This window comes from Alosa alosa, chromosome 5, assembly GCF_017589495.1.
Source record: "Alosa alosa isolate M-15738 ecotype Scorff River chromosome 5, AALO_Geno_1.1, whole genome shotgun sequence".
Lineage (NCBI taxonomy): Eukaryota > Metazoa > Chordata > Actinopteri > Clupeiformes > Clupeidae > Alosa > Alosa alosa.
Genome location: NC_063193.1, coordinates 22,575,865 through 22,602,438, shown reverse-complemented (window position 1 = coordinate 22,602,438; position 26,574 = coordinate 22,575,865). Strand labels below are relative to the sequence as shown.

At 40.3% G+C, this 26,574-nt stretch overlaps 2 protein-coding genes and 1 long non-coding RNA gene across 3 annotated transcripts; all 3 read left to right on the top strand.

Annotated features, from left to right (window-relative positions):
* Window positions 1–11,436: 11,436 nt before the first annotated feature.
* Window positions 11,437–15,040, top strand: LOC125295253. Its single transcript, XM_048244516.1, has 3 exons — window positions 11,437–11,512; window positions 12,313–14,668; window positions 15,005–15,040. Exons 2-3 carry the CDS (start codon window positions 12,425–12,427, stop codon window positions 15,038–15,040), a joined length of 2,280 nt encoding a protein of 759 aa, XP_048100473.1. The 5' UTR covers window positions 11,437–11,512; window positions 12,313–12,424.
* LOC125295252 lies at window positions 12,154–18,547 on the top strand. Its single transcript, XM_048244515.1, has 7 exons — window positions 12,154–12,399; window positions 15,005–15,137; window positions 16,210–16,315; window positions 16,933–17,020; window positions 17,138–17,293; window positions 17,422–17,632; window positions 18,516–18,547. The coding sequence occupies exons 2-7, from the start codon at window positions 15,119–15,121 to the stop codon at window positions 18,545–18,547; spliced, it is 612 nt and encodes a 203-aa protein (XP_048100472.1). The 5' UTR covers window positions 12,154–12,399; window positions 15,005–15,118.
* A 74-nt stretch (window positions 18,548–18,621) lies between these two features.
* Window positions 18,622–19,957, top strand: LOC125294182. Its single transcript, XR_007193502.1, has 3 exons — window positions 18,622–18,776; window positions 18,890–18,969; window positions 19,582–19,957. It is a non-coding gene; the product is annotated as an uncharacterized LOC125294182 (long non-coding RNA).
* The last annotated feature ends 6,617 nt before the right edge of the window (window positions 19,958–26,574 follow it).

Sequence of the window (26,574 nt, the reverse complement as noted above, 5' to 3'; positions counted from 1 at the left end):
CCTATGCGGTTCAGCATTGGAGTCAACTTCCAGATGCCCCAACCGTATATATCTCTACAACAGTTTTAAATTCAGGAGAAATCCAGCGATTTTTTTCATAGATCTCCGTTTCGAGGCCACCAAGACTACTGTTTTCTCTAGTAGCCTCAGGGGCACAGGAGGCACGGGGGACGTGGGGGATATGTCCCACGCAGTCCTGAAGAGACAGCCGTCGTCCCCCTCACTTTTGATAAGGTGGAATGCCTACGAATTTAATAAAAAGTCACGCAACAATTGCGTTAAATGTAGTAGGCTTCAGCCTCTGGCAATTAGCTCGAAAGGGGCGGCAAGACAATGAGCTTGAGAGCGTGTGTTGGAGACCCATGGTAGGAAAACGACTTTATTAATCCAACTAACAACATAATAAAATATTAAGAGGAGGTGTTATTTCATTGACTTAAATCGAAGCAATGTTTTCTAGCGCTGGTGGACTGATGGCAATTGTTGGTATGGTATAGGCAAATATGGGAACCTGCCTTTATTTGTCCGGCTATAAATAGAATCAATCCCGGGCATAATTTGAGGATTTATGGTAGCCTATCTCCTGCTCAACATGACATTAGCTGTTGTATTTATTGATAAACTCAACTAGCCTACTGATCAACTTGTTTTCACTAGCCTAACTATAAAATACAAGTATATAGGCCTACCCAAAGTTTTTGTTCTAAGACATTTATTTCAAAGATAATTTCAAGACACAAATTGGATACTTCAGTTACCTTGGTGCATTAAACCCAGAGAGTAGGCTACCACACCCCAGAGTGATGGGCCTCTTCTGGCGTTCAGTGTGGGGTATAAACAAGCTGAGAATTTAGCGGTGTCACATCTGGCTGTCACAGACATGGGGAGCTCTTTGAAGCTTGGGATAATGTGGTACAGTTACTACAGTAACAGTATTTTATTTTACTTCTTATGTAATATATATTTTTTTCAATTTTATAAATGCTTTGTTTAAATGCTGTTGGAACAAATAGTAGTTGATTATAAAAGGCAACTTTCTGTTGCAATTTTTCTGTGTGTTCTGGACTGGTAACTTGTTAAGCCAACATGTTCTAACATTGCACAAATATTAACTGCAGACACATAGTGGAGAGTTGATTTGGTTTATACCAGACAATTTAGGTACTGTAGGCCTAACTAGGCTATTTGATTATGTAGTCTATGTTTGGATCATAGGCATGATGATTCATTCATGGCTTCATAAAATATTAACATCATGTTGCTTTTAGAGTATTCTACCATTGGCCCAAGTAGTGCAAAATAAATCTAAAAAAATTAAATAAAAGTAGAATTGCACATAGCAAGAAGCTGGTCTGAAGGCAGATCTGGCGTTGTGCTCATCTCACAGTTTTGACAATTTTAATCAAAAAATATTTTGAAAACAATCAATGGTATTATCTTAATATTCTGGCAAGTTTAAAAATATGATGCAATTGAAAAGTGGGCCAGAGGTGGCGATCCGATATCTGGAAATCTGATCTCACTATGGGTTTGTGTTCACAATTTGGTCCCCCTCACTTTCAAAATATCTCCTGCGCCCCTGAGTAGCCTAGTTCAAGTTGCTGCAGCCAACAGAGCTTCCAGGTAGCTATGGGGCTACATTCTGGAGACGTGTTCATGAGCCAATTGAAAAAATATAATGTCCGCAACACTGCTTTTGACTCCCAATTATTTAATGCAACGTTTCGACCCTGCTGGGTCTTCTCCAGGCGGAGCGCTCTAGAATTTTTGCTTTCAACCCACCATGAATATAGACTCGTTGAAGATAAAAATGTGGATCATGTAGGCTACTTGAATACATTAATCAAGTAATTTCTGTGTAGTCACATGGACATGCATGACCAGGCTTAGCAATGAAAACAGTGAGTCAGGTCAGGTGCAGTGTTGCCAAGTCTTGAGAGAAAAATAAGCAACCGGGTCTCTGAAAACAAGCCCAAAACAAGCTAGGCTACCCAAAAAAAAAAATGAATAAAAATAAGTAAAAATAAAAAGAATAAATCCGACTGGCTGCAGTTTAATTTAGAAGAGCAACTGACAATCAGCTGTGCACATCGAGTATCACAGCCTGACAGTGAGTTAATTTGTCAGCAATGGCCTGTGTAAGTTAACATTACTTTCTTTAACTTTTAAAAAAGCCTACGAGAGCTCAAACACATGCATCCGGTTGACTTGTTCTATTCTTTGAAGGTTTTGTGAGCTCTTTAGCCTACAGTACATCTGAGCTAACCCCATCACCCTGACTTGGCAAAGAGAAACTTCTGAATCCTACACAGATCCTATGCAGCAGAGAGCATGGTTGAAGCGGAGAGGCAGCAGATATGAAGAAAGCCCAAAAGAAGCTACTGCACAAAAAACAAGGCCAAAAAATCGCAACCCGCAAATAATATTTTCAAGTGACTTTGCAAAAACACAAGCCCAAAGTCGCTTATAACAAACGGACGTGGCAACTACAGTATGGTCAGGTGTTGAGCACTCTATGTAAGTTCAAATCACAAACTCAACTCAGATAGCTAAACAGTGTTGACGTTCTGTTTTATGACCAGCCAGTGCACTCTATGGAGCCCCTAAATGGACATGTGCAAAAAATTAAATAAAACGTTTATGGTGTGCAGACAAAAGTTTCAGGTGAGCCCAAAACCCCAACCCAATGTTTTTGCCCATGTCCTCTTGAACAAGAGAAAGTTCTGGTGAGCGAAAGTTTCTGTTGCGCACCAGAAACTTGAAAACATTGTTTTGCACATGTCCCTTTGGGGCTCTCTACACTCTAGCCTAGGCTATAGGCCTACTCTAAATCTCTGTTGTTTCAACTGTCTTTCTACATAAAAAGTTATCAGACCTCAATGTCACACCCATTTTCCTGATGTCAATTCAGACACACACTAGTAGGCAGAAAGGTTCCCGTCCCCACGTTCTCATGAAGCTGTGGTGAACATGTCGGGTCCTATTTTTCGAAAACAATATTTTATTAATAGTAACTATGAGATTTTCTACAAAGACATTGAAAACCATCACCATGACACTCACTCTCACAGAGCACCTTACCTTAAAATCATAGGCTCAGTCCCTGCCTCAGTCATTGCAAGCGTCTCATGCTAAAACCCACTATGTGGTTACTGTTTTAGACTTTATTTAGATTTAGTGTTATTTAGTATAATTTGTATTTTAGTATATTCTTTATCTTCTACTGTCCTTATTGCTTGTTGTGTTTTTTATATTATATACTTTTAATTACTTTTTCTGCTCCTGTGAATGTTGTGTGCGATGTCTGTATGCTACTGAGACCTTGAATTTCCCCTTGGGGATCAATAAAGTATCTATCTATCTATCTATCTATCTATCTATCTGAAAACACTGTAGGGACAGACTTTTTTTTAGCATTTTAACTCAATCCGTTACAATTTTGCCGGGACCAATCACAAATTGGCTTATCCACCTGTGTACTATTGGCAGGTTTAACATGATAACGATAGAGAAGCGACGGCAAAGTCTCCCTCACGACTGTCAATTCAATTCCGTTTAACCTCTCGACAATGCTCAATGTCTTTTTTAGGTTAGCAAACAAATTGATCGAGTGGGTGTATACCATTCACTTTCATGGTTTTTTGCACAACCTGCAAAAATCGCTCGATGCCATTGCTGCTTCTGCAGACCGCTGATAAATGCTATGGAACGTCATCTATTTCCGCCCTTTTACGTGTATGTGTCACTATTTCATTTCAACCAAGACGGCGATCTCTAAAAAAACGCAAGCTCCCACCCCATAAGTGTATCTAAATGAGCTATGTACCAAAAATGACATTTTACTGTGACTTGAAGAGCTGTAAACAGTGTTGTAAGGGTGCGTGTACAAATCCGCTTGGAGCTCGAGTGGAATTTTGATTTCGCAATGAGAGTTCTCCTTCGCCGAGTGCGGTGGAAATAAGGCACCCACCAGCCCAGCACCAAACTCCGAGCACGGTAAACAAAATCGGATTTTTAAGGTAGCAAATGCTCCTGTTAAGAACTAAACCAGATTTTGTTCAAATCTACACACCCATGGCTACTGAAAAAATGTATTAAAAATCATCTTTGCTTTAAACTTTTTGTACGAAAGGGGCGGATATTGGTGCTTTTACGATACGTTTATTGATGCCTTCCCGTTGCCGCGAATTGAGGAGTCCTTGGACGCCCTTACTGGGGCTTCTTTATTTTCAACTCTGGATCAAAAACTGCATTCTGCACCCCATTTGGCCTCTTCGAGTTTCAGAGGATGCCATTTGGGTTGTGCAACGCGCCAGGAACTTTTCAATGACTAATGGAAAGGATATTTGGTGATCAGCGTTTTCACTCCCTTCTCTTGTACTTGGACGATGTGGTCGTCTTCTCGTCCACGTTTCAGCAGCATCTGGAACGACTAGAGCTTGTTCTGGATAGGTTAACATCTCATGGCCTCAAACTTAAAACTAGGGAAGTGTCATTTTTTTCAATCGGAAGTAAGGTTTCTGGGACATGTTATCTCTGCGTCCGGGGTTGCGACAGACCCTGATAAGATCAATGCGGTTAGAGATTGGAAAATACCTTCCACAGTCACAGAACTACGTTCTTTTCTCGGGTTTGCATCATACTACCGGCGCTTTGTCGAGGGGTTTGCAAGGTACAGTATGCAGCTCCTCTACATAAGTTAGTGGCTAAGCTACAGCCAGCCCCAAAGAAAAGATCAGGGTCCAATACCTCTTTGCAAGACCACTGGGACTGGGGTTGTGAACAGGCTTTTAACACCTTGAAGGAGAAGTTGTTTAGTGCTCCAGTTCTGGGTTATGCCGACTTCAGCAAACCTTTCATTCTTGAGGTAGATGCAAGTGGGTTGGGGTTAGGTGCTGTCTTATCCCAAGAACAGGAGGGAGGGTTTCGTCGACACATTGCCTACGCAAGTAGGGGGTTGCGTGCGACCGAACGTAACATGACTAATTACTTTGCCTTGAAACTCGAGCTGTTGGCTCTGAAGTGGGGCGTGACAGAGAAATATAGGGACTACCTCCTTGGTGCAAAATTCACTGTTTTTACTGACAATAATCCGCTCTGCTATTTGCAGACAGCCAAGCTCGGTGCTGCAGAGCAGCGCTGGGCTGCACAGCTGGCTCTCTTTGATTTTAAGATTGAGTACCAGCCTGGTGTGTGCAACAGGAATGCAGATGCGTTCTCGCTTGCCTGCATTCCCAGCCCCAGGAAATATAGACAAGGTGACTGCTGGAATTACTGTCCCTGCAAAGGTCAAAAGTATCATGGTCATCCACCTCTCAAGTTTAGCAGACATCCAGGCTATAGATGCTTCCCCTGTAAGAACCAGGGCTGACCTTCAACTCCTTCAGTCCGAAGACCCAGTGCTTAGGGCCTTCTTAGTGTACTGGAACCGTGGTAAAGCCCCCACGGCCCCAGAGAGAGCCAAAGAGTCACCTGCGGTTCTAGAGCTTGCACACCAGTGGGCCAAAATACAAGAGCATGATGGAGTACTCTACCGGAGGAGTCATGTCCCCGGCAGTAGGGAAGAGGTGTTACAGCTGATGTTGCCCCAGAAGCTTCAGGTAGAAGTTCTTACTGCTTTACATGACAATCATGGTCATCAAGGAGTGGAAAGGACCACTATCCTTGTCCGTCAGCGGTGTTATTGGCCATCCATGCGAAAAGATAGTGTGTTGGTGCCATGAATGCCGGCGGTGTTTGGTCGCTAAAGCCGTGCAGCCCAAACTAAGAACATTCATGGGTAGCCTATTGGCCTCTAGGCCACTAGAAATACTAGCCATCAGCCTGCTGGAAAAGTCCAGCGACGGGAAGGAAAACCTTTTGGTCGTTACGGACGTCTTTTCTAAATTCGCCCAGGCCTACCCTACAACAGATCAAAAGGCAGCTACTGTTGCTCGTGTTCTTACTGAGCAGTGGTTCTATACCTACGGCGTTCCACAACGTATTCATACAGACCAGGGCCGAAATTTTGAGGGGGAATTGTTTCAACGGTTGTGCCAACTGTATGGCATCCAGAAGTATCGCACAAGTCCATACCACCCTGAGGGTAATGGACAATGCGAACGATTCAATCGAACGCTGCATGACCTGCTTCGCACCTTGCCCCTGGAGAAAAAGAAAAGGTGGCCGCACCATCTGCCCCAAATCTTGTTTGCATATAACACCACAGCACATCAGTCAACTGGGTTCTCGCCATATGAACTGATGTTTGGGCGGAAGCCTTCCCTTCCAGTTGACTCCCGTACAGTTGAGCCGCCGTCTGAACTGACCATCGAAGATTGGGTGAAAGAACATCGGGAACATCTTTCCGCAGTCTATCACCAGGCTCGAACTCACCTCAAGGTAGCAGCCACAAAGCGGGCACGGCATCAAGCCACTCCCCTGCCCATCTTGCCTCCAGGCACCCTAGTGTATCGCCAGAGCCACTTGCCAGGTCGTCATAAAATCCATGATTATTGGGACAGTGTAGTGTATGAGGTAGTTGGGTGTTTGGATGAGGTTGGTACATTGTACAAAATTAGGCCAAGGGATCAACAGGGGCCAGAAAAGAACATCCACCGGCAGGAGTTGCGTCCTCTTCCTGTTGACACCTCTCCAACCCTACGTACAGATGCAGAACCTAGTTCAAGAGGTTCATGTCCTTTACAAGAGGACCCCAACTGTAGTATAGAGGATGGTGACCTTGCACTCGTGGTGGCTGTCGATCCACCTGGTTTTGAGGGTCAAGTTGGTTCTATTCCTACTGCAGTTGGTGAGCAAAAGCCTACCTCTCTTTTTACAACATGAACTGAGCCCTCAGGTCGAGGATGACCAAGTGGCAAATGTCCAAGGCTCTGACGGAGCAGTACTGGCATCTGGGAGTAACCTAGTGCCAAGAAGGACCACTAGAACAACAGCAGGCCACCACCGAAATACCCAAAACCTGCCATGTACATTGGTTAGACGACCAGTGGGAGATGTGGGGGTGAGTGTTCATGCAACCGCTAGTGCTCACAGTGCGGTTTTTAGGCCTTGGTTGTAGTATTTTGTCACTTGTCACCGAGACGGTGACATTCAGGGGTGGGTGAATGTAGCGGGTACGATGGGGGAAATGGGGAACAGCTTGATGCCCTGCCTTCAGGTGCTAATTGATTAGACCAGGTGGTACAGCGCTTAAATAAGCCAGCTGACTAGAGGACATGAGAGCGGCCTGTTTGAAACAGTGAATTAGGATGTTGGTGTGTCGGTGGTGCATAGCGGAGATTGTAAGTTTCTTTTAGACTGTTCAGCTCCTATTTATACTTAACTCTTGTATTCATGTGTTAGTGCTCGACTTGGCCAACTGTTTGTTTTGTAGCTCAGCCTGGGGGCGCGTGACTACGAACCTCAAACGGTGCATGCTGCACAGAAACTTCGCTACGATAGAGAGTACACAGCGACTAGTACATCCACACTGGTTTTAAGAATGTAAGTTACTAGCTCCCTTTTCCCTGGTTGATACAAAGCCTAGTACTTATAGGTCTGACTCTTTCCTGTTTGTCATTGTACAGACAGAAGCTGCGCCGACATCGGAGAGTGTATACAGCTTGTTTACTATCCATACTGGTTCAATCACGTTAAAACTAAAGCGAGTGCATACAGCTTGTATCTCATCCACACTGGTTTTAAGAATGTAAGTTAATTTGCTGTGTTTACATAGCAATACAAATTGTTGCTTTTAAAATCAGGCATCTGACTTTCCTCCTATATGCCATCGTTTCCATAGTTAGCGACTAGAGCATCTGCAGCTCACGGTAACCAGGTGACTGCAGTTTCCCATCTAAAGTGAGGTATGCCTCAATTTTGGCGTGAATATCTATAGCTTCCGCAACTATTTAACCTGGCAAAGCATTATATTGTATCGATGCTTTTGATTGCAGGAGGACTGCCTTCGACGGTTCAGCCAGCCACTGTTTTTCCTGAAATTAATGCACTCTTAATCAACCATACACATACAGCACAAAAGGACCAAAAACAAAAAGCAAAATAACAAAAATGCAGACTATGCCAAATGTGACCAACAGGGTGTCTTTAAGCACACTAACCAGAGAATCTACACTTTACCAATCTGTATGCAGGCTGCCCAATGAAGGAACAGTATTGGAGCTGAAGTTATAAGAAAATATACTTTTATTAGACACACATTAAACAAATTTTGGCACCAGGGCAACAAACAATGTTCCGCATAAATTACAGCACACAATCTCGAAGAATGAGTGAATACACCACAACACTTCACACTATATGGACAGTGCACAAACATACACTGATAAGGTTACACTGGGTTTCAGACACCACACTCAAATAGACACTGCAAACAAATTACTGTTTATATAGGGAATATTGCACACTGCCCTAAGCCAAGACAACATGAGAACAAATACAGACAGACATTAAACAGACACACACACAGAGACAAACGGATATAGATGGTAAAACTATGAAGGCAGTCCTCCTGCAATCAAAAGCATCGATACAATATATTATAGCGTCCAGAGGTACAGTAAATCCTTGATGTATTACTGCAATGGTCTTAATGAAAATAATAGTTTCTTGTCCTGTAATTATATGTATGTAACTATATTAGGATAGCAATTTCCTGACAATCTTGTGTATTTCTTAACTCAACAGAACAGCAAATTGATGGGGAAACTTTGCTGGGATTGACAGAGAGGATGGTAGAAAAACTTTTCCCACTGATTGAGAGAGTTGGAAAAGCTGCGCAATGCATCATCTCAGTAAGTATAATATGTTCATTATTTTTGAAAAGGAGAATTTCTAAACATGAAAGCCTTGCATGAAACATAGAAATACTATTTATCTGTCCATAGACAAGCAGGACCAATATCTTGTGATGCAGCATTACCTGCAGAGTCAAATATTCAGTAAGTGCACAATAGTCTGGTGTCGCATCATCTACAGTAAGCGTTTAATGCTACAACCCTGTTAATAATCCATATACTCTAAATGGATATGGATGGTATTCACATATTATTTATCAGGGTTTCCAAGAGACAAATGAGAAGGGAGCAATTCTGTTGAAAGTGTCTAAGCTTCCCTCTTCCTTTCTTTAGTCAAGAAGCCCAGGAGTCATGGCCAGCATTATATAGCCTACCTCTTCTGCGCCAGAGCTACAGGAAGCTCTGCAAAGAAAGGATCCATCTTGCAAAAAAAAGGACAAGTCCCATTTAAGAGCACTATTAATTCAAGTGTTGTTCGACAACATTACGAAGTATACATGGTACTTGGTGTTATCCCCTTGATTTATGCTTCAATAGTGTCAGGAACATGCATCTAGATTGCTAGCATATCATGTTTACTATTGCTTATTTTAATTATCTGAAAGCTTTCAGTCTGAAGATGATCTTTGATTGGTGATCTTTCAGGTATCCAAACCATAAAAGATACACTGATGTCCTGGGATGTCTGATCACTAGGTTTCCATTTTTGAAAGACCACAGCTCCTCTGGCTATGTATGCATCATTCCTTAGTTGTATTTTGATTAACAACTTTTTTACGCAACATTTATGCTGAGTGAGCTTCATAACTTTGTGTATACCTACAGGAAACCTTACTGGAGTGCCTAAGAAACAAGTTATAAAAGAGGAGGTCTCCTTTGCTGAACTTAACAATTGTCCAGGAGATGAAAAAGAAGTTTGGGACCAAAAGACAGACAAGTGGGAACAATGTGCCTTTGGAGGAACCTCAACATCAGGTGTCTGTTTTAAAACACTCTTGCTTGCATTTTCCCCATCTGTGTGGCTGTTTGCCAGTATGGATCCTAACTGTATGAATTTCTTATGGCTAATTTCAGAGAGCAAAGAGGCGAAGAACGGATATGCAGATATCCTCTGGGAATTTGGATCCAACACAAGAGGTTTGCTATTTTTTTGGTGGTCTTAACCAGGCTTGGAATTTCACCATACTGGGGGCAAGGCCACTTGGGCTTCAGTTGGGCATATTTGGTGGGGGGCACAAAAGCCACATGTCAGGGCACCAAGGCCAAAGTTAACTATACAGTAGTAGCATATAAAAATGATCAAAGTTGTATTTAGCCTATTCACTGCAGTAGACCATCACGGATGAAACATTACAAAAACATGAAACATGACATTGTAGAACTGTAAATCTGATCATCTAATAATTTATAGTATGTAGGCTATATAACATTTATTTTATATTTGGCCTGCAATGAAATCATGTATTGAACAATTTAAGCACAGCTCAGCTTTAAGAAACTCAAATAGCCTAGATGCATGCTTAGCATTTTGTGATCATTAAGGCTACTTTCAGAAACTCTTAGTCAGCCGTCCTCTGATTTACCAATATCTAGGCGATATTTGTAACATTTATTTTGTATTTGGCCTGTTATGAAATCATGTGGAACAATTTAAATACATTGTAAAACTTAAAGCCCAAATTTGGAGACATCCACGCATGTCGAAATTTACTGCAAATTCAAAACTGGATTACTCTGGAACGGCTAACTGTACAGGGGACTGCTTTACACCTTTGTGTTCGGTAAGGTCTGCTGTTTATTCTGATACTGTATATGGTTTGTCATGTGTTAAAAGAAGGGTTCGTGAAGTATTCCACCGAGATGAATGGGTAGGGAGATCATGGACGCAAAACCTTCAGTAGAATGTATGATTAAATTGAATTATATTATTTTTCTTTTTTCGTGAACCGTTCAACAAAGCAATTATCGGCTAACATCGTTTAAAAGCTCAGAAAAAGCTCCTTCATGTGATACTTGTGATGTCTGTGTGATGAGTAGGCTACTTCGCGAGTAGTTCAACTGAAGAATGGGTGAATTTGGACGCACTTTCTTTCTTGCGCTGTCACTTTCTCCACTGCGTAAAAGACTAAATTAATTTGCGCTGTGAATGCTAAGATTATTTTGACAGGCCACAGGCTAAGTAAAAGTCGCTATTAGTAGGACGCAAAGCAGAATATTGGAAAAAGGGGGGCACAAGGCCACCGTGGCCTGTAAACCTCTGATTTTCAAAGGGGCATCACGGCCAATGCAAGGGGCTACGACGGCCATGGCAGTCGTCGCCGCTGTGAAATTCCTACCCTGGTCTTAACGACATATTTTTGACTCTAGAACATTTACAGCATCATTACACACATACTGAATACCAGTTCTTTCTGCTTTGTTAATATTTCTTCTCAGATATTGTTGGACTTAGAAGTTGTTGGGGAGGATGACTTAACCTTCAGAGAGCACGTGAGTGCAATCATTGGTGAGCTGCGCCGACGACAGCCAGACCTCCCCAACACACTCTTAGAAAAAAGGGTGCTTGTGGGTGCTATATAGAACCATAGGGGTTCTTTGCCAAGGAAATAGAACCTTTTGCCTAAAAAGGGTGCTATTTCTCGCACGTGCGGTTTAATTTGTTTTAACTTCAATGAACCTTTCTGAAGCCTTCCATTCTGCCCGGCTTTTTAACGGTAAGTGTTTAACATTTTTATCTCCTTAAAATGAAACATCCTGTTTTTAAGAGAGCATTAGGAGGTTTCTCTTTAAATAATATATGGGCGTGTTTTTGAATGACGTGGGGCTTTGACATTTTTACATCTCGGGGTTTTTGTGTTCTTCGTTCACAATAACATTAGTGTTTCGCTAACGTTAGCATGATAGCTAACTCGCTTAATGTCAACTTTCTTCAGGCAACATTAGTTGATGATACACAAGTCACAAATGGCAAACTTACCAACTGCAACAGATATAAGATAACGTGATCTGTTTATTTTGGGGAGGGTTGGGAATGACTGTTAAGACGAAGTTGTTTTGTCCAGAGGATGTTGTCAGTGTGTTGCTAGCTAACGCTAACTAGATAATGTATAGCTAGACTAGCTTCTATGCTAGTTAAAACAGCTTGTAGATTAAATATTCTTCACTACACTTCATTAAACAAGTATGAATATAAGGGAGCAAAACTCTTTGGTTTTGGCTCCTGGACACTGCAGCAATAAATCATAATAATAACTAAATAGGAAGCATATTTATTGGACTTTGAAGTGCCAGTTTGTTTGGAGATTTGGCTAGCTAGATTCAGTTACAGTATCATATCTTTATTTAGTTATTTAGTTGCAAGTCTACATATTGTTTTTGGATAGAACATCATCATGTAGGCTATTATTTAGGCATTGTTCAAATAACAATAGCTGGAATCTGAGAGGGGGGGACTCACAAATATGTTAATCTGTAGGCTATAGGCTAGGCCTAATTTTTGTGTTTCTTTTTTTAGGAGACATGGTTGACAGTTGGACCATCCATGAGGTCTGTTTGTGGCTGGAGCAGAGTACCTTAAGTGAAGCAAAGCAAATCTTCCAAGGTAACAGATCTTGCCCTTGGCAATAATGGAACATTTCTTCAGATGTGGGTTTTGCCGTGTAGTTAAGTTCACTATCCAAAAATACCTGAGCCATTTGCTATTGACACACCAGCATCAACCAAATTGTTCTGCATCATGTGTGGTTGAACAGTGCAGGAAGAAATACAAAAGTGTTGGATCATTAAGAATTCACATTTACAGAAACCATCGTTGTTATTTACAAAACAACCTTGTGCCTCGTGCAGATAATTTTGAACCTGAGTCTGAGTCTGATTCCGATGCAGTTCAAGATGAGGATTTAGAAGAAGAGCCTGTGATTGGTGACAGTTTAGATATTCTTCTGTCTGGATTGAAAAAACATGTTGCTCTCTTCATACTCAATCTCCAGGAAAAACATCTCCTTCCTAAATCAACCCAAGATACCATTGTTACAGATCTAAAATGTATTTTAAATTTTTTCCAAGAACATTACTCAGATATTGTGAAATTCCATCTGCATCAATCTGGCTTTGTTATTGAGGAAAATGAAGAATTGGACAGTCTTCTGTCGGACACAACATTATTTGATTGGACATTTGAATTTGTGCAGTCTGAATACATGTTACTGCAATATGCATCAACCAATCTTGGGATGGTATCTCCTGTACAGCATGTGTTGGGAGTGAATGAAAGGGGGTTGCCTGACACTTTTCAGTATGTTCCCATTGAGGCTCTGTTGAAAGTCATTTTGGGGAAAGATGACATCTTTAATAACATTGCACATGGTAGAATCCATGAAGAAGGCTTTATAAGCTACTTCACCGACGGAGAGATTTTTCAGAAATTCCCTTTCAATGGTGATGAAAACATAATTAGGCTTCATTTTTACACAGACGAATATGAAATTGTAAACCCCCTTGGATCCAAAAAGGCGATTCACAAAATCTGTGCATTCTATTTTTCTATTGGAAACATTGAGCCAAAGTACAGGACACAACTTCGACACATTCATCTGTCAATACTTGTGAGAAATCAGCTTCTGAAAAGATATACATACACTGATATCTTGAATCCACTGGTTACAGACCTTCAAAGGCTTTACAGAGATGATTTCACAGTCAGCCATGATGGGGAATTTGTTCATGTACGTGCAGTCCTAGCTACAGTGTCAGCAGATAATCTCTCAGCCCATAAACTTGCAGGGTTTTCTTGTAGTTTTAGCCACGGGCGTGTGTGTCGTTTTTGCATGATTGACCATTCAGACATAGCCAAAAAACTATCAGAAGAGGAAGTTACTATCAGATCACCTGAAGTCCATAGTTACCACCTTGAGGCTCTTAGGGAAAATCCTGGCATTTCAAAACGAACATATGGTGTTGTCAGTGATTGTCCTTTCCATGCCCTGGAGTATTTTGATGTCACGTCATGTTTTCCACCTGATGTAATGCATGACATTTTAGAAGGTGCTGTTCCTCAAGTGCTGTCACAACTTTTTTTAGCCCTACATAAAAACAAAATTATCTCATTGGAAAACATCTGTAATGAGATTGAAGCATTTCAATTTGGGCAAAATGATAAAGGAAACAAACCACAAAAAATAAACATAACCTCAATCAGAAGTGGGCGCTTGCCAGGTTCTGCAAGTGAAAGATGGTGCCTTTTTCGCCTTTTGCCTTTCATTATTGGCCATCACATTCCAGTGGGAAATCCACACTGGGAGCTCTATCTTTTGTGCAGAGATGTTGCAGATATAATCCTTTCTCCATCAATCAAGCAGAGCATTCTCCATTATCTTGCCATTCAGATTGGACACTTCCTGTCTTTATTCAGTTCTCTGTTTCCTGGAAAAGTCACCCCAAAATTGCATTATCTAATTCACTACCCAAGACTAATTGAAAAATTTGGACCCTTAAGACACCTATGGTGTATGAGATTTGAAGGAAAGCACCAGTATTTCAAGAGGCTGGCCCGAAATGCTTTCAATTTTAAAAACATCTGTCTCACACTGGCCAAACGTCACCAACTTAGACAGTGCTGGGAGTTAACTTCAGTGGATGTACTCAGGCAGGATGAGTATACTGAGAGGGGATGTTCTTGTCCGGTGAGGTCTCTGTCACAAGAAATTCGATTGGGCCTTACACAGAGATTTGGCGCAGAAAATATTGAATTGGAGGAGGATGTTTTGGTGGTCCAGAAGCTTTGCCTTGACAATGTTTTGTATTCCATCAACAACATTTTAGTGTTAGATGTGATTGAAGAGGACATCCCTGTTTTCATAAAAATAAGGAAGGTACTCCGCTTCAGAGGCAGTTGGCTTTTGTTTTCGCAACTTTTTATCCCCTCTCAGTACAATTATCACCTGCATGCTTTTGAGGTGAAAGATGATGGAGGTCAATGGATTATCATCCAACCTGGTGAAGAGCATGATTATCATTCCCTTGATCTCTATCACCTTGATGATAATACTGCCATTAGCCTTCACCATGCTGTATATAAAAGGTACATAACAGGAAATTGCATACTGTTATCTACAAGGCTAATTAAAGCAAAAATGTTGGGTGGCTTCGTTTTTATAATCTTCATTTTGTCTTTATAGGGCTTATATAATTTCCTTTTCTTGTTTTAGATGAAGAAATCGATGGAGAAACACTGTTGGGCTTGACAGAAAATATGGTGGCGCGCCTCTTTCCCCGAATGAAACAGCAAGTGAAATTTATATCAGAATTGGAAAAATTAAAAAATGGCCATCCTCCAACACGGTATGTACTATTCACATTCTGAAAGCAATTAGACACTTAAAGAATTATTATTCTGAATTTAGTGCTGCTTGTTTTTTTTTGTTTGTTTGTTTTTTGTCAAGGTCAATTATTCACTAGGTCTAAAATTTACATTACATTTACATTTACATTTATGCATTTAGCAGACACTTTTGTCCAACGTGACAAAAGAGGATTAACAATCAAGCTACATAGAATAAGCCCTAGAAAGAGTATTGCAAGGTGCAGTGTGGGTGTGTTAAGACAGGAGATGCTCTCTGAAGAGCTGGGTCTTCAAGAGCTTTTTGAACACAGAAAGGGACGCCCCTGCTCTGGTAGTGTTGGTAAGGTCATTCTACCGGCGTGGAACAACGCATGACAAGAGTTTGGATTGGATTGTGCGAGGTGCTGGGACAGTTAGACGGTTTTCCTTTAATCGGAGTTGCCAAGGGGTAACATGAGCCTGTATGAGAGCCCTTAAGTAGGTAGGTGCAGAACCATTGAGGACTTTGTAGGCAAGCAATAGTGAAGTGAAGCCAGTGCAGCTCAATGAACAGATGGGTGACATGTGCCCTTTTGGGCTGATTGTAGACCAGATGTGCCGCCGCATTCTGGATCATATGTAGCGGTTTGACAGTACAGGCTGGGAGGCCTGTTAGAAGGGCAATGCAGTAGTCAAGGCAAGAGATAGCCATGGTTTGTACCAGAAGTTGGGTGGCATGTTGGGTCAGGTATGGTCTGATCTTTCTGATATTGAATAAAGCAAAGCTACAGGACCGGGTGACAGAGGCAACATCAGGTCAGCTGATCATCAATCATGACACCTAAAATGCATTTGGTGGTCTATAAATGTGTTTGTTTGTGATTTTTTTGTGTGGACTATGGTGCATGTTTAAAGTAAATGTTCAGTTTAAAAGGAAATCAAGACTTTTTTTAGTGTAAAGTTGGTTGTTGAAGTGTAAAACACAAGTAAAATGGATATCCTGTGCATATCATACCAATGTACTGGTAATTACACCAGTCCGTCTGATTATCTGTCTGTTTGTTTGTGTGTGTGCCTGTGTGTTTTTCTCAGAAATGACAATCTTGCAGTACCCCCACCAACCCAAACTACTCCGACTCCAATCCCCACAACAACAGCCTGGCCTGCTTTATATACCCTCCCAGTATTCAGCCCAGAGGTCAGAGAGGCACTAGTTAAAAAAGACCCTGCGTTTTACAAGAAAGACAAGTCACATCTTCGCACAGCTCTGATTACCCTCATTTTTGATGACATGACACGTTATACAAGTTTTTGTGATTGGCAATGAACTTTTTAACTGGCTACCTTTGAAGTAGATTGAATGGTAACAATAACAACTGTAGCAAAGTACTGTATTCATTGTAACCCCTCCCACCACCACCCCCTTGTTTACTGTAGTCCATGCACATGATTCGTAAACATTTTTTTAAAAACTTGTACCTAAAGACAAATGGGATAAGCTGGATAACAGCTTTGAGGTGACCAGTTGGATGGAAATAATGACTCAGCGGAGGCAACCCTCCGTGGAGTCCTTCAGGTCTACCCCGCCATTTCCATCAAACTGGTCACCTCGTCGGCCGTTATCCCTTTGTGTGAGTGCTGTATGAATACATGCATGTACATATACATTTTTTCAATTCACTTTTTTTTTTTCATTTTTATCCGACGTATAAAAACAAGATTAAAATTCCAACTACAATACAATTAAAACATTACTAAGAGTACTACTTACTAACAGGAAAGATGTGATTAATCTTATTTCCTCTCACAATGCAGGTATCCAAGCCATAAAATGTATAGCGATGTCCTGGGAGCACTTATAGCCCGGTATCCATTTCTCAGGGATGGAAGCCTCTCTGGATTTGTTAGTATTATTTATCTTTACTATTATTATGTTGGTGTACTTGTTGTTGCTTTGCTTGTTCATTGCAGATGTACTGTGCTGAAAACATTCTGTTATTGATATCTCCTTTTAACTAAGGAAACCCTTTTGGAGTGCCTAAAAAATAAATTCAAAAAAGAGCGGAGAACCCTTGTACACATGGACAAAGTCCTAGAGATGAAGCAGAAATATGGGCAAAAACATCCATCAACAACAACAGGGTTGACAAGACCAAGCCCCAATAGGAAACGACAAGTAGGGTGTCAACAAGAATTGTCTTTTGTAGAGTATTTAATTCAGTATGTTCCCATTGCAGTTCTTTTTTATGGGCTGATTTTATTTTCTTTCTGTTATTTCTTTTTCTTTTATTCACTCCTCCCAAGCTCTCAACCGAACCAGTGGAAGCAGAGGATACTCAAAGTATTGCTGAACACTTGAAAGCCATCACTGAAGAGCTACACAAAAGCAGGCCAAATTTTGAGAACATCAAGTGGAGGATGGAAAGGACTCTGCATGCACGAACTCCACTCTATAAGATCTCTACAGCTGCAGAGCTATTCCAGCAGTGTCCATTCCTAAAAGTCCCTTGTCAAAGTCAAAGTCAAAGTCAAAGTCAGCTTTATTGTCAATTTCTTCACATGTTCCAGACATACAAAGAGATCGAAATTACGTTTCTCACTATCCCACGGTGAAGACAAGACATATTTTACCAATTTTAAGTCCACAGACAAACATAACATTCAAGTAAACAAAAAAGTAAGTAAATAAGTAAATAAGAGGGCACATATAATAATGAAAAATAAGAGCAGCAAAATTTTGTTGAAATTGTGCATAGACAGTCAATAAAAAACTAGTGCAAAGTCAGGCCAATAAGAGGCTTGGGTAGTTCTGTTTGACCTGAGTAATGAAGAAAGTGGCATAGTGGTGCAAGTTATGTAAGAGCAGCAGAAGTGTTGTGTTTTCAGGACAACAACACCAAGTTGTAAAGTGTACAAGTGTGCAAGTGTTCAAGTGTGCAAGTGGAGTAGTGCAGGCGGCCATTGTGGGTCCAATGTCCAGGATGTTATGTAGCTGAGGGTGGAGGGGGGAGAGGAGGGAGAGAGTTCAGCATCCTTACAGCTTGGTGTATGAAGCTGTTGGTGAGTCTGGTAGTCTTGGGGCGCAGAGGCTTCTGTACCTCTTCCCAGAGGGCAGTAGATCAAACAGATTGTGAGCGGGTGACTTGCATCACTCACAATTTTGGTCGCCCTATGGTGAGGTGGGTGGTGTAAATGTCCTTCAGGGAGGGAGTGAAGCACCAATGATCCTTCCAGCTGTGTTCACTATGCGCTGCAGGGCTTTCCTGTTGTATTCAGTGCAGCTTCCGCCCCACACAGCGATACAGCTGGTAAGCCAATTGCATTTGGTGATGACCATAGTCAACAGTTGGTCTTAGCATTAAAGATAGGAACAGATGTGAGAATTACGCTACTTTTAGTGGTTAATCAGCAAGTGCACAACTATCTGTGAAAAGAAATATGGTCGAGATTAGCCAATCACTTTTCTTTTGAGATTAAAAAAATACTCTCCTTTTTGTAGCTACTTTACGAAATGAAGCTAAGATTTGGCCAGGACTTGGACTTGGTGCTTAGCAGTTACCTGCATAATGCTGCTGAGAAGATAGTTGAGACCTGTAAAGGACCACTAAAGAACTCATTTACTGCTACAATGTTGCAGGCACACCCACTGCAATCAAAATGTAAGTGAATTGTCTTTTCAGGTAAATTTTAACTATCAATATTGAATTATCAGTTGAAGGGAAAAGTTGGCATTAATTTAATGGCAAGTCATGTTTTGATTGTTGTTTCTGAGGTATGCTGAACAATGCTGCCGTGATGCTCCTGCCGACACTGATGAAGGAAAACCATAAATTACTGTACTGCATCAATGAGGTTCCATTAAATTAAATCTCTCCAGTAGCAGTGGGAGCAATAACTGTACTGTACTGTTGCTGGTGGCTCTGGCCACTCACCAACTGTCCTGTGACCTGTCCTACGCCACTCATCAACTGTCTTGTGCCACATGCCTATTGTCCTGGGCACTGTCCCAAGCCATTGGCTTACTGTCCCGTGTGCTGTTCCGAGCCACTGGCTTACTGTCCTGCACCACTCATACCGTCTTCTGACACTTGCCTACTCTCCCGTGGCTCTCCCCCACTGCATCATGTGACATACCTACTGTGAGTGTACCGTACTAATTGCTGGTGGCTCGGACCACTCAATTGCTGTCTTACTGTCTTGTGCACTGTTCTGTGTCAGGTTAGGTTTAGGGTTACGCTCAGGGTTAGGTTTGCATCAATGGCAAGTGTCACAGCACAGTATGCAGGTGGCACAGGACAGTAGATGAGTGGCGCGGGACAGTGTACAGGACATTAGACTAGTGGCATGAGCCACCAGCAACAATACAGTAGAGTTTTTGCTCTAACTGCCTCTCATGAAATGTTGGACTTATTAACCTTAAAGTGCAGTAAAAAAGGAAGTTACAGTATAATGTATTCTCTTCAGGAACCACCAGCACCGACGCCAACCATGATGATTCGTTGTGAAAATTCTCCTTTGGCGGAAGTAATGGTTTCCATCAAGATTGATGGCGAATTTGTCATTGGCCCCTCCCCTGACATTGATGCCTCCTTAGGCCTTGTCTGTATTTTTTGTTTATATTTTCTTTTTGATGTTCAATACCCAAAAGAGGTCCACCACACATTACTATTCTTTGAAAGACGCCTTAACCTGTCTATGTCTAAGCCCTCCACTCCAGTGTTGCGTGTGGAAAAACTGTTATCATAAAGTGTGTTTTATAATCATTTGAAATTTATTAATTTGTAAAAATGTAACTATTGCTGTTTTGAGCGTATTTATGACACATTTTTTATTTTTAATATAGAAGATATGTTTAAGCAATGAATATGTAAATTAATGTAAATATGTATCTATTGTTGTTTTGAGTGTCTTATGACACACTTTTTTTTTTTCGAGTAATATAAAAGATATGCTAAAGCAATGAATATGTAAATTAATGTAGAAATACTAAATACAGTATTCGAATGATATTTGACTGATATGTCAATTTTTGATTGATGTTGTCTATTTGTATTTAACATTTCGTACACATTATACGCTACTTCTCATTAATTAGCACAATGAATGAATATGAATAATAATGAATTAATAAAATTAATACTACTACTAATACAACTACTGATAATAATAGTAATAATAAGTAGTAGTACGCCTAGTAGTAATAAAACACACCTGGTAGTTATGGTTCCATTTAGAACCATTAGAATGTAAAATAATAGCACCCCTGATGGTTCATCTTATAGAACCTTTTTAAAAGGTTCCATTTGGAACCATTTAGGGTGCCTTATTTGTATCAAAGGATGGAACCTTTTTAGGTTCCATGTGGAACCTTTTTCTTCTTAGAGTGCATAATGGACCGAATGAAGCACACACTACACAAGAGGGTTGAGAACATGAGCAAACCAGCTGAGGAGGTCATGGAGATGTTCCCCTTTCTGCAAGTGCCAAAGCTTGTAAGTAGCCAGTAGTAATATTACATTGATGTGATTTCAGTATGGTTGGGGGCCAGGCATTTTAATTTGCAAGTTATTTGGAAACCATAATGTAACCTTTCATTTACAACACACTCTGACTAGTACCTATAATGTCTGCGCTCATCCTCTAGATAGTATTGGCTGATGTAATAGTGATTACTAGTACCTATAATGTCTGCTCTCATCCTCTAGTATTGGCTGATGTAATAGTAATTACTACCTGAGGTGTCATCTGCACTGTAGTTTGAATGTTATTTCTTGTTCTGAAAGTCACTTTAGATCAAATGAATAAATGTTAGTGTAAATTTATGTTTGTATCTTTTTTTATGTTTGTTGTAGATGCATCATGAAATGAGGTTGCGTTTTGGTCAGGACTTGGAGCCAACCCTTCAAGATGCCCTTAGTGTGATGACACCCAACATCATAAGGGTCGCTCAAAGAGGGAGTCAGAGGGGGCTGCTGTCAAGCCTGCTGGGAACGGAGGATAACACAGATGGTATGTTACATCTCTAGCTTCCTCCTTGCACCCTTCAATTGTATTCATAAAACTATGGATGTATGCTTGTTTTGTTGATTTTCTCTGAAATTTCAGATTTACAAAGAAGTGCTGCTGCTATACTTATTCTGCCTGCACTTTTCAAGGAGAACTCCAAGTTCCTGTACTGCTTAGATGAGGTATGTGTTAAATTGTCAATTATAATTGACATTGCATTGTATTATCAATTAATTAAAGCATAAACTCTATTAGAAGGTCCCTTAAACATGTCTCTTTTCCATAGGAACCACCAAGCTCATTTCCAACCATAATATTCCATGATGCCGTGACTCCCCTCCTTGCTGTGAAAGCATCTATAAAGATGGATGGATTCACCATCACTCACTTTTATAGAACACTATTTCTTTAAAATTTCAAATGGACAGAAAAGGTTGTCAATTCCAGTACAGAAAATGTACAACCAACTTTTCTAATGAATTATGGTGTTGTTAGGTCTGAATGTAATGAATGAAGTTTACTCTATTTAACAAACAAATTTACCCAGTAATTTTTTTTTATTGAATTGTATGATTATTTTTATGTAAAAAAAAAAAATGTATATATATATTTCATTAATATTTCTTATTTGTTTATACATGGCATGTTTTGTTGACTGATGTTTTACATTTTTGTGATTTATCTTTACATGTAATGAATACTCTTCAAAATACAGTCCATTTAAAACCACCGCTACTCTCTCATTTCATTCTGCATGTTAACATTATTAAAATAATAGCTGTAACTTCATGAAATTATTGATAGTTAATTATTTAAGTGTTGGTAATTATCATTAAGTATTATTAAAAATGTAGTCAACAAGTTTGGGATATATATGGCACCCTCAAAAGGTACTATTTAGAACCCTTTTATAAAAATAAAAGAACCCTGAAGGGTTCTTTATATTGAACCCTCTGGAATGGTTCTATATGGAACCTTTTGAGGGTGCCATAAATGTACCAAGTTATAGAACCCTTTAAGGTTCCATTTAGAACCTTTTGTTTTAAGAGTGTATAATGCTTTGCCAGGTTAAATAGTGGCGTAAGCTATAGATATTCACGCCAAAATTGAGGCATACCTCACTTTAGATGGGAAACTGCAGTCACCTGGTTACCGTGAGCTGCAGATGCTCTAGTCGCTAACTATGGAAACAATGGCATATAGGAGGAAAGTCAGATGCCTGATTTTAAAAGCAACAATTTGTATTGCTATGTAAACACAGCAAAATGAACTTACATTCTTAAAACCAGTGTGGATGAGATACAAGCTGTATGCACTCGCTTTAGTTTTAACGTGATTGAACCAGTAAGGATAGTAAACAAGCTGTATACGCTCTCCAATGTCGGCGCAGCTTCTGTCTGTACAATGACAAACAGGAAAGAGTCAGACCTATAAGTACTAGGCTTCGTATCAACCAGGGAAAAGGGAGCTAGTAACTTATTCTAAAAACCAGTGTGGATGTACTAGTCGCTGTGTACTCTGCGAAGTTTCTGTGCAGCATGCACCGTTTGAGGTTCGTAGTCACGCGCCCCAGGCTGAGCTACAAAACAAACAGTTGGCCAAGTCAAGCACTAACACATGAACACAAGAGTTAAGCATAAATAGGAGCTGAACAGTCTAAAAGAAACTTACAATCTCCGCTATGCACCACCGACACACCAACATCCTAATTCACCGTTTCAAATAAACCGCTCTCATGTCCTCTAGTCAGCTGGCTTATTTAACCGCTGTACCACCTGGTCTATTCAATTAGCACCTGAAGGCAGGGCATCAAGCTGTTCCCCATTTCCCCCACCGTACCCGCTACACATGTAGCAGACTCCCCAGACCAATGTTCAATCTTAAAAGACTGAGCTTGGTCTGGTGATAGTAAGACTACCTTTTTTAACATAAATTAAAGAAGTTTATAAATGTCTATATTTATGATTAACATTGATATTTATGGTATTTTGCAAAAGGAAATATTACATTTATTGTAAAACTATTGTGTCCACACTAAATGTTCCTCATTATCGTAATGCGACTATACCTGCCTAAAATCTACAGTGTTTCTTTAAATTCTCTATCACTACTTTTATGCTGTATAGTTAGGTGAACGATTTGTAAAGGTTGTATTAAGGTGAAAATATTGCATACCTTTAACACTGACACCATCAGGGCAGATTGTGTACAACACTAACCCTACTCCCCTGTCTGTCATTGCATAAAGCCTGCCACATAAGGGGTGGTGATTGGTTCCTGGGGTTTCAGTAATTTTGAAAGTCACTGTGAATTGAAGAATTGCCAGATGAAATTCAACTTTGATTGCAGATTTGCCAGCGTTCAGTCAGGGCAGGTTTTATTTAAAGCAATAGGGAACACATTCATTCATTCATTCATTCATCTGTATCCTTGGAACCTTGCTCTGCTGCATTTGTTTTTATTAGATTACAAACATTCTAAGTGAGAAGACAGCCTTTCCAGGTCAACCAATGAGTGTAGGCCTACTGCTTATAACTTGCACAATACAGTAAGTGAAATAAGACCAAACATCTCAGATGTATATGGTAAATAATTAGCTATGTCTATTTTGATCAACCACATGTAGAGGAGGAGATTTCAGCATGGTAACATGTCAAAACTGACTCGAGTTAACCACATTGAATTCAGAATGTTCTCACTTTTTAATGGCTGTGACATTGAGACTGGAAACACACTACTTAGAATGCTGCCATTCATTTGATTCTATTTATATATCACAGTGAACATGGAAGTGTTAATGAAGAAAATTATGCAGAATTGTAGATCACACAGTATTTGTTTAGAGCTCTTGGGAGATAAATAGAATGCTTAAAGGAGAATTCCGGTGTGATATTGACCTAAAATGTGTTGAAACATGATACCGAGTGTGAACGTATGTCTCATAACCCATCTCGGCTTGTCCCCTGCACTCCAAAATCTGGCGCTAGTTAGCCGATGCTACCAACAGCTTTTTCAATGGTGGTGCTTCGGCATCGGGCTAGCCATGCAAATAAATCACTGTTTTACACCATTTACGAGGCTCAATGTATCTCCTCACTTCATTGGTAGACTTCCAAGGGCCCTGACATTTAAAACGAGACATTGAGAACTTTGAAAAAGCACTGGTAGTTTACTTACAAGACGATTTATGCAGACAGTATCTTCACGAAGAAAAAAATTCAATGGAAATGCATGGATTCCAGTTTCTTCCAGTAGCAGCAACTGGAATCCATGCATTGCCACGGAATTATTTTTGGAATCTGATCCCTTATCATAGCTGTTCATTCTTACTCGTCGCTCGACTTATCGTGACTAAATTCAAGATGGCTGCAAACGCTAAACTTCATGAAGATATTGTTCATTAACTCTACCAGTTTGTCTTTGACAGGGGTGCTTTGTTTCCTCTAAGCCTAGCATTTTAGTTTTAATGGTTTCATGCTCTCATGTGCCAGCAATTCACTGCACACCACACACAGGGGTTTCTGTCCCATTTTGTCCACAGTTTGAATCCATATCCTACTTCAAATAATCAGGGTCGTAGCCTATTTGCGTTTAGGCTGCCACTAAAATTATGTCTAACATGACCTGTCACATAAACATTGTCTATGTCCATGGCAATGACTGACATACAAATAAAGTCCATCAAAATAAAGTTCCAATATTAGATCTAATACGGTAGCATTTCAGGTTTTTTTACCACCAGGTCCGCGACCCACCCAGAATGGTTCCGCAACCTATTTTGGGTCCCGACCCACCAGTTAAGAAACACTATCCTAGACAAAACATGGTCATATCTACCTCTATACTTTGATGGTCAAGAATAACAGTGATATGACATCATAGAATATTTTTGCGATAGTTCCAGTTTTGAAAATCAGAATCAGAAACAGAATCAGATCAGAAACTTGGTGTAGTGTACCAGGTTTCACGATTTTTTGCATTTTTTCCACATATCACCCAGACTATTCTAAAACCTCTTTTACCTCTTGATACTGACACTGACAACAGCTTTAATGGGATATGCTGTTTATTCACCAAATGCTCTTCATGAATCTATATGTGACACCATAACCTTAAAAAGGAAATTCATGTTGTACTGTCACATCTATTCATAGTGTATTATACACAGTCACTATAGAGCACTATGAATACTTTAAAACAATCTATAATTATGTTTATAACGCTTTATTTGTGAATTTATTAACGCTTACTCTGCATTGCTTTAGAAAAGTGTGCACCTTTATGAAGGGCAAGGTCATTAGACAATGTTACGTTACGTTTGCCTCATGCCTCTTTTAAGAGTAGAAATGTGTCTTAGAATTGAATTTCAGCTCTGGTGGACCATTATCTCGGTTCAGTGGCTGGTGTTAACCTTGTGTGTCTCAACGCAGAGAGATGAGAATAATTTAAAAAAATTAAAAAAATAAATCTTATTTTAGTCGAATGTAATGTATGCGCAAACTCTATCAAAATGTCATCCCTGCATCACAGAGCGAGATGTAAGCATGGGGAGGGGTATTAATATGAGTGACATTAAACAGAACATTCAGTGTTGAACGATGAGCTTATCTGTCCACAGCTAGGGCTGTTTATAATCACAGTAGTTCCCTCATATAACCCATCAAAGTTGCCATAAAGATATGGCGGTGAGAAGCCAACACTGTTAGCCTTTAACCTTTTTCACCAAAAGATTTGAATGTTGGTGTGCTTATGAAGCACAACTGTACCAAACACAATGATGGTAATGAGACTGGAGATTTGATGTCTGTTACCCTACATTGGCATGCGTATAACTTCCAAGAAGAGAGATGAACAGCTATGACTGAAAATGAGAATGAAGACAGTGGGTGATAAATCCCAGGGTATCCAGAGCCTTTTCATTTGTTTACGTTTCAGATAATGTGACTTCATTATCAGATTACAGGCAGTCTCCAGGCACGAGGCACACAGTGGCTAGTACTCGGGTAATATTTTTTGACACTAATGCCCAAATGACTGTGCTGATGAAGAAGTGACTCATAGCTAACTCATCCTTAAGCGGATGGAGGAAATGGAGCTTTGGGCCCATGAAGTGCATAATACGCTTTAGCACAAGTCATTATGAGAGATGCGGGTACAGTAGAAATAAGGGGTAAGGTAACACAACTTTGATAGGCCGTGTGTGTGTGAGTATCTCTGTGTCTGCGTGTGTGATTGGATTATTTCTTCATGTATATTCAAAGCTTAAATATGTTGAGAATAAATGTGCCCACAGGACCCATACACCTGACTGTACTGTATATGCAGGAACCCATGAGCCATGAGACTGTTAGAATTTGTCATATCCGCGATTCAGATGAAGAATTTCAATAAGGAAGGCGTCTTCTCATTATCACAAAATCACAAAATAGTTGCATCTGAAAAAGCATCCTC

Bases quoted from the DNA above. Each gene is read 5' to 3' on its own strand.
- LOC125295252 (XM_048244515.1), top strand. The intron at 16,316-16,932 runs GTCAGAGAGGCA...CTCACAATGCAG, and splicing joins TCCCAGTATTCAGCCCAGAG to GTATCCAAGCCATAAAATGT. The intron at 17,294-17,421 runs GTAGGGTGTCAA...ACTCCTCCCAAG, and splicing joins GCCCCAATAGGAAACGACAA to CTCTCAACCGAACCAGTGGA.
- LOC125295253 (XM_048244516.1), top strand. From the start codon at position 12,425: ATGGAACATTTCTTCAGATGTGGGTTTTGCCGTGTAGTTAAGTTCACT. The intron at 14,669-15,004 runs GTACTCCGCTTC...TTCTTGTTTTAG, and splicing joins TTTTCATAAAAATAAGGAAG to ATGAAGAAATCGATGGAGAA.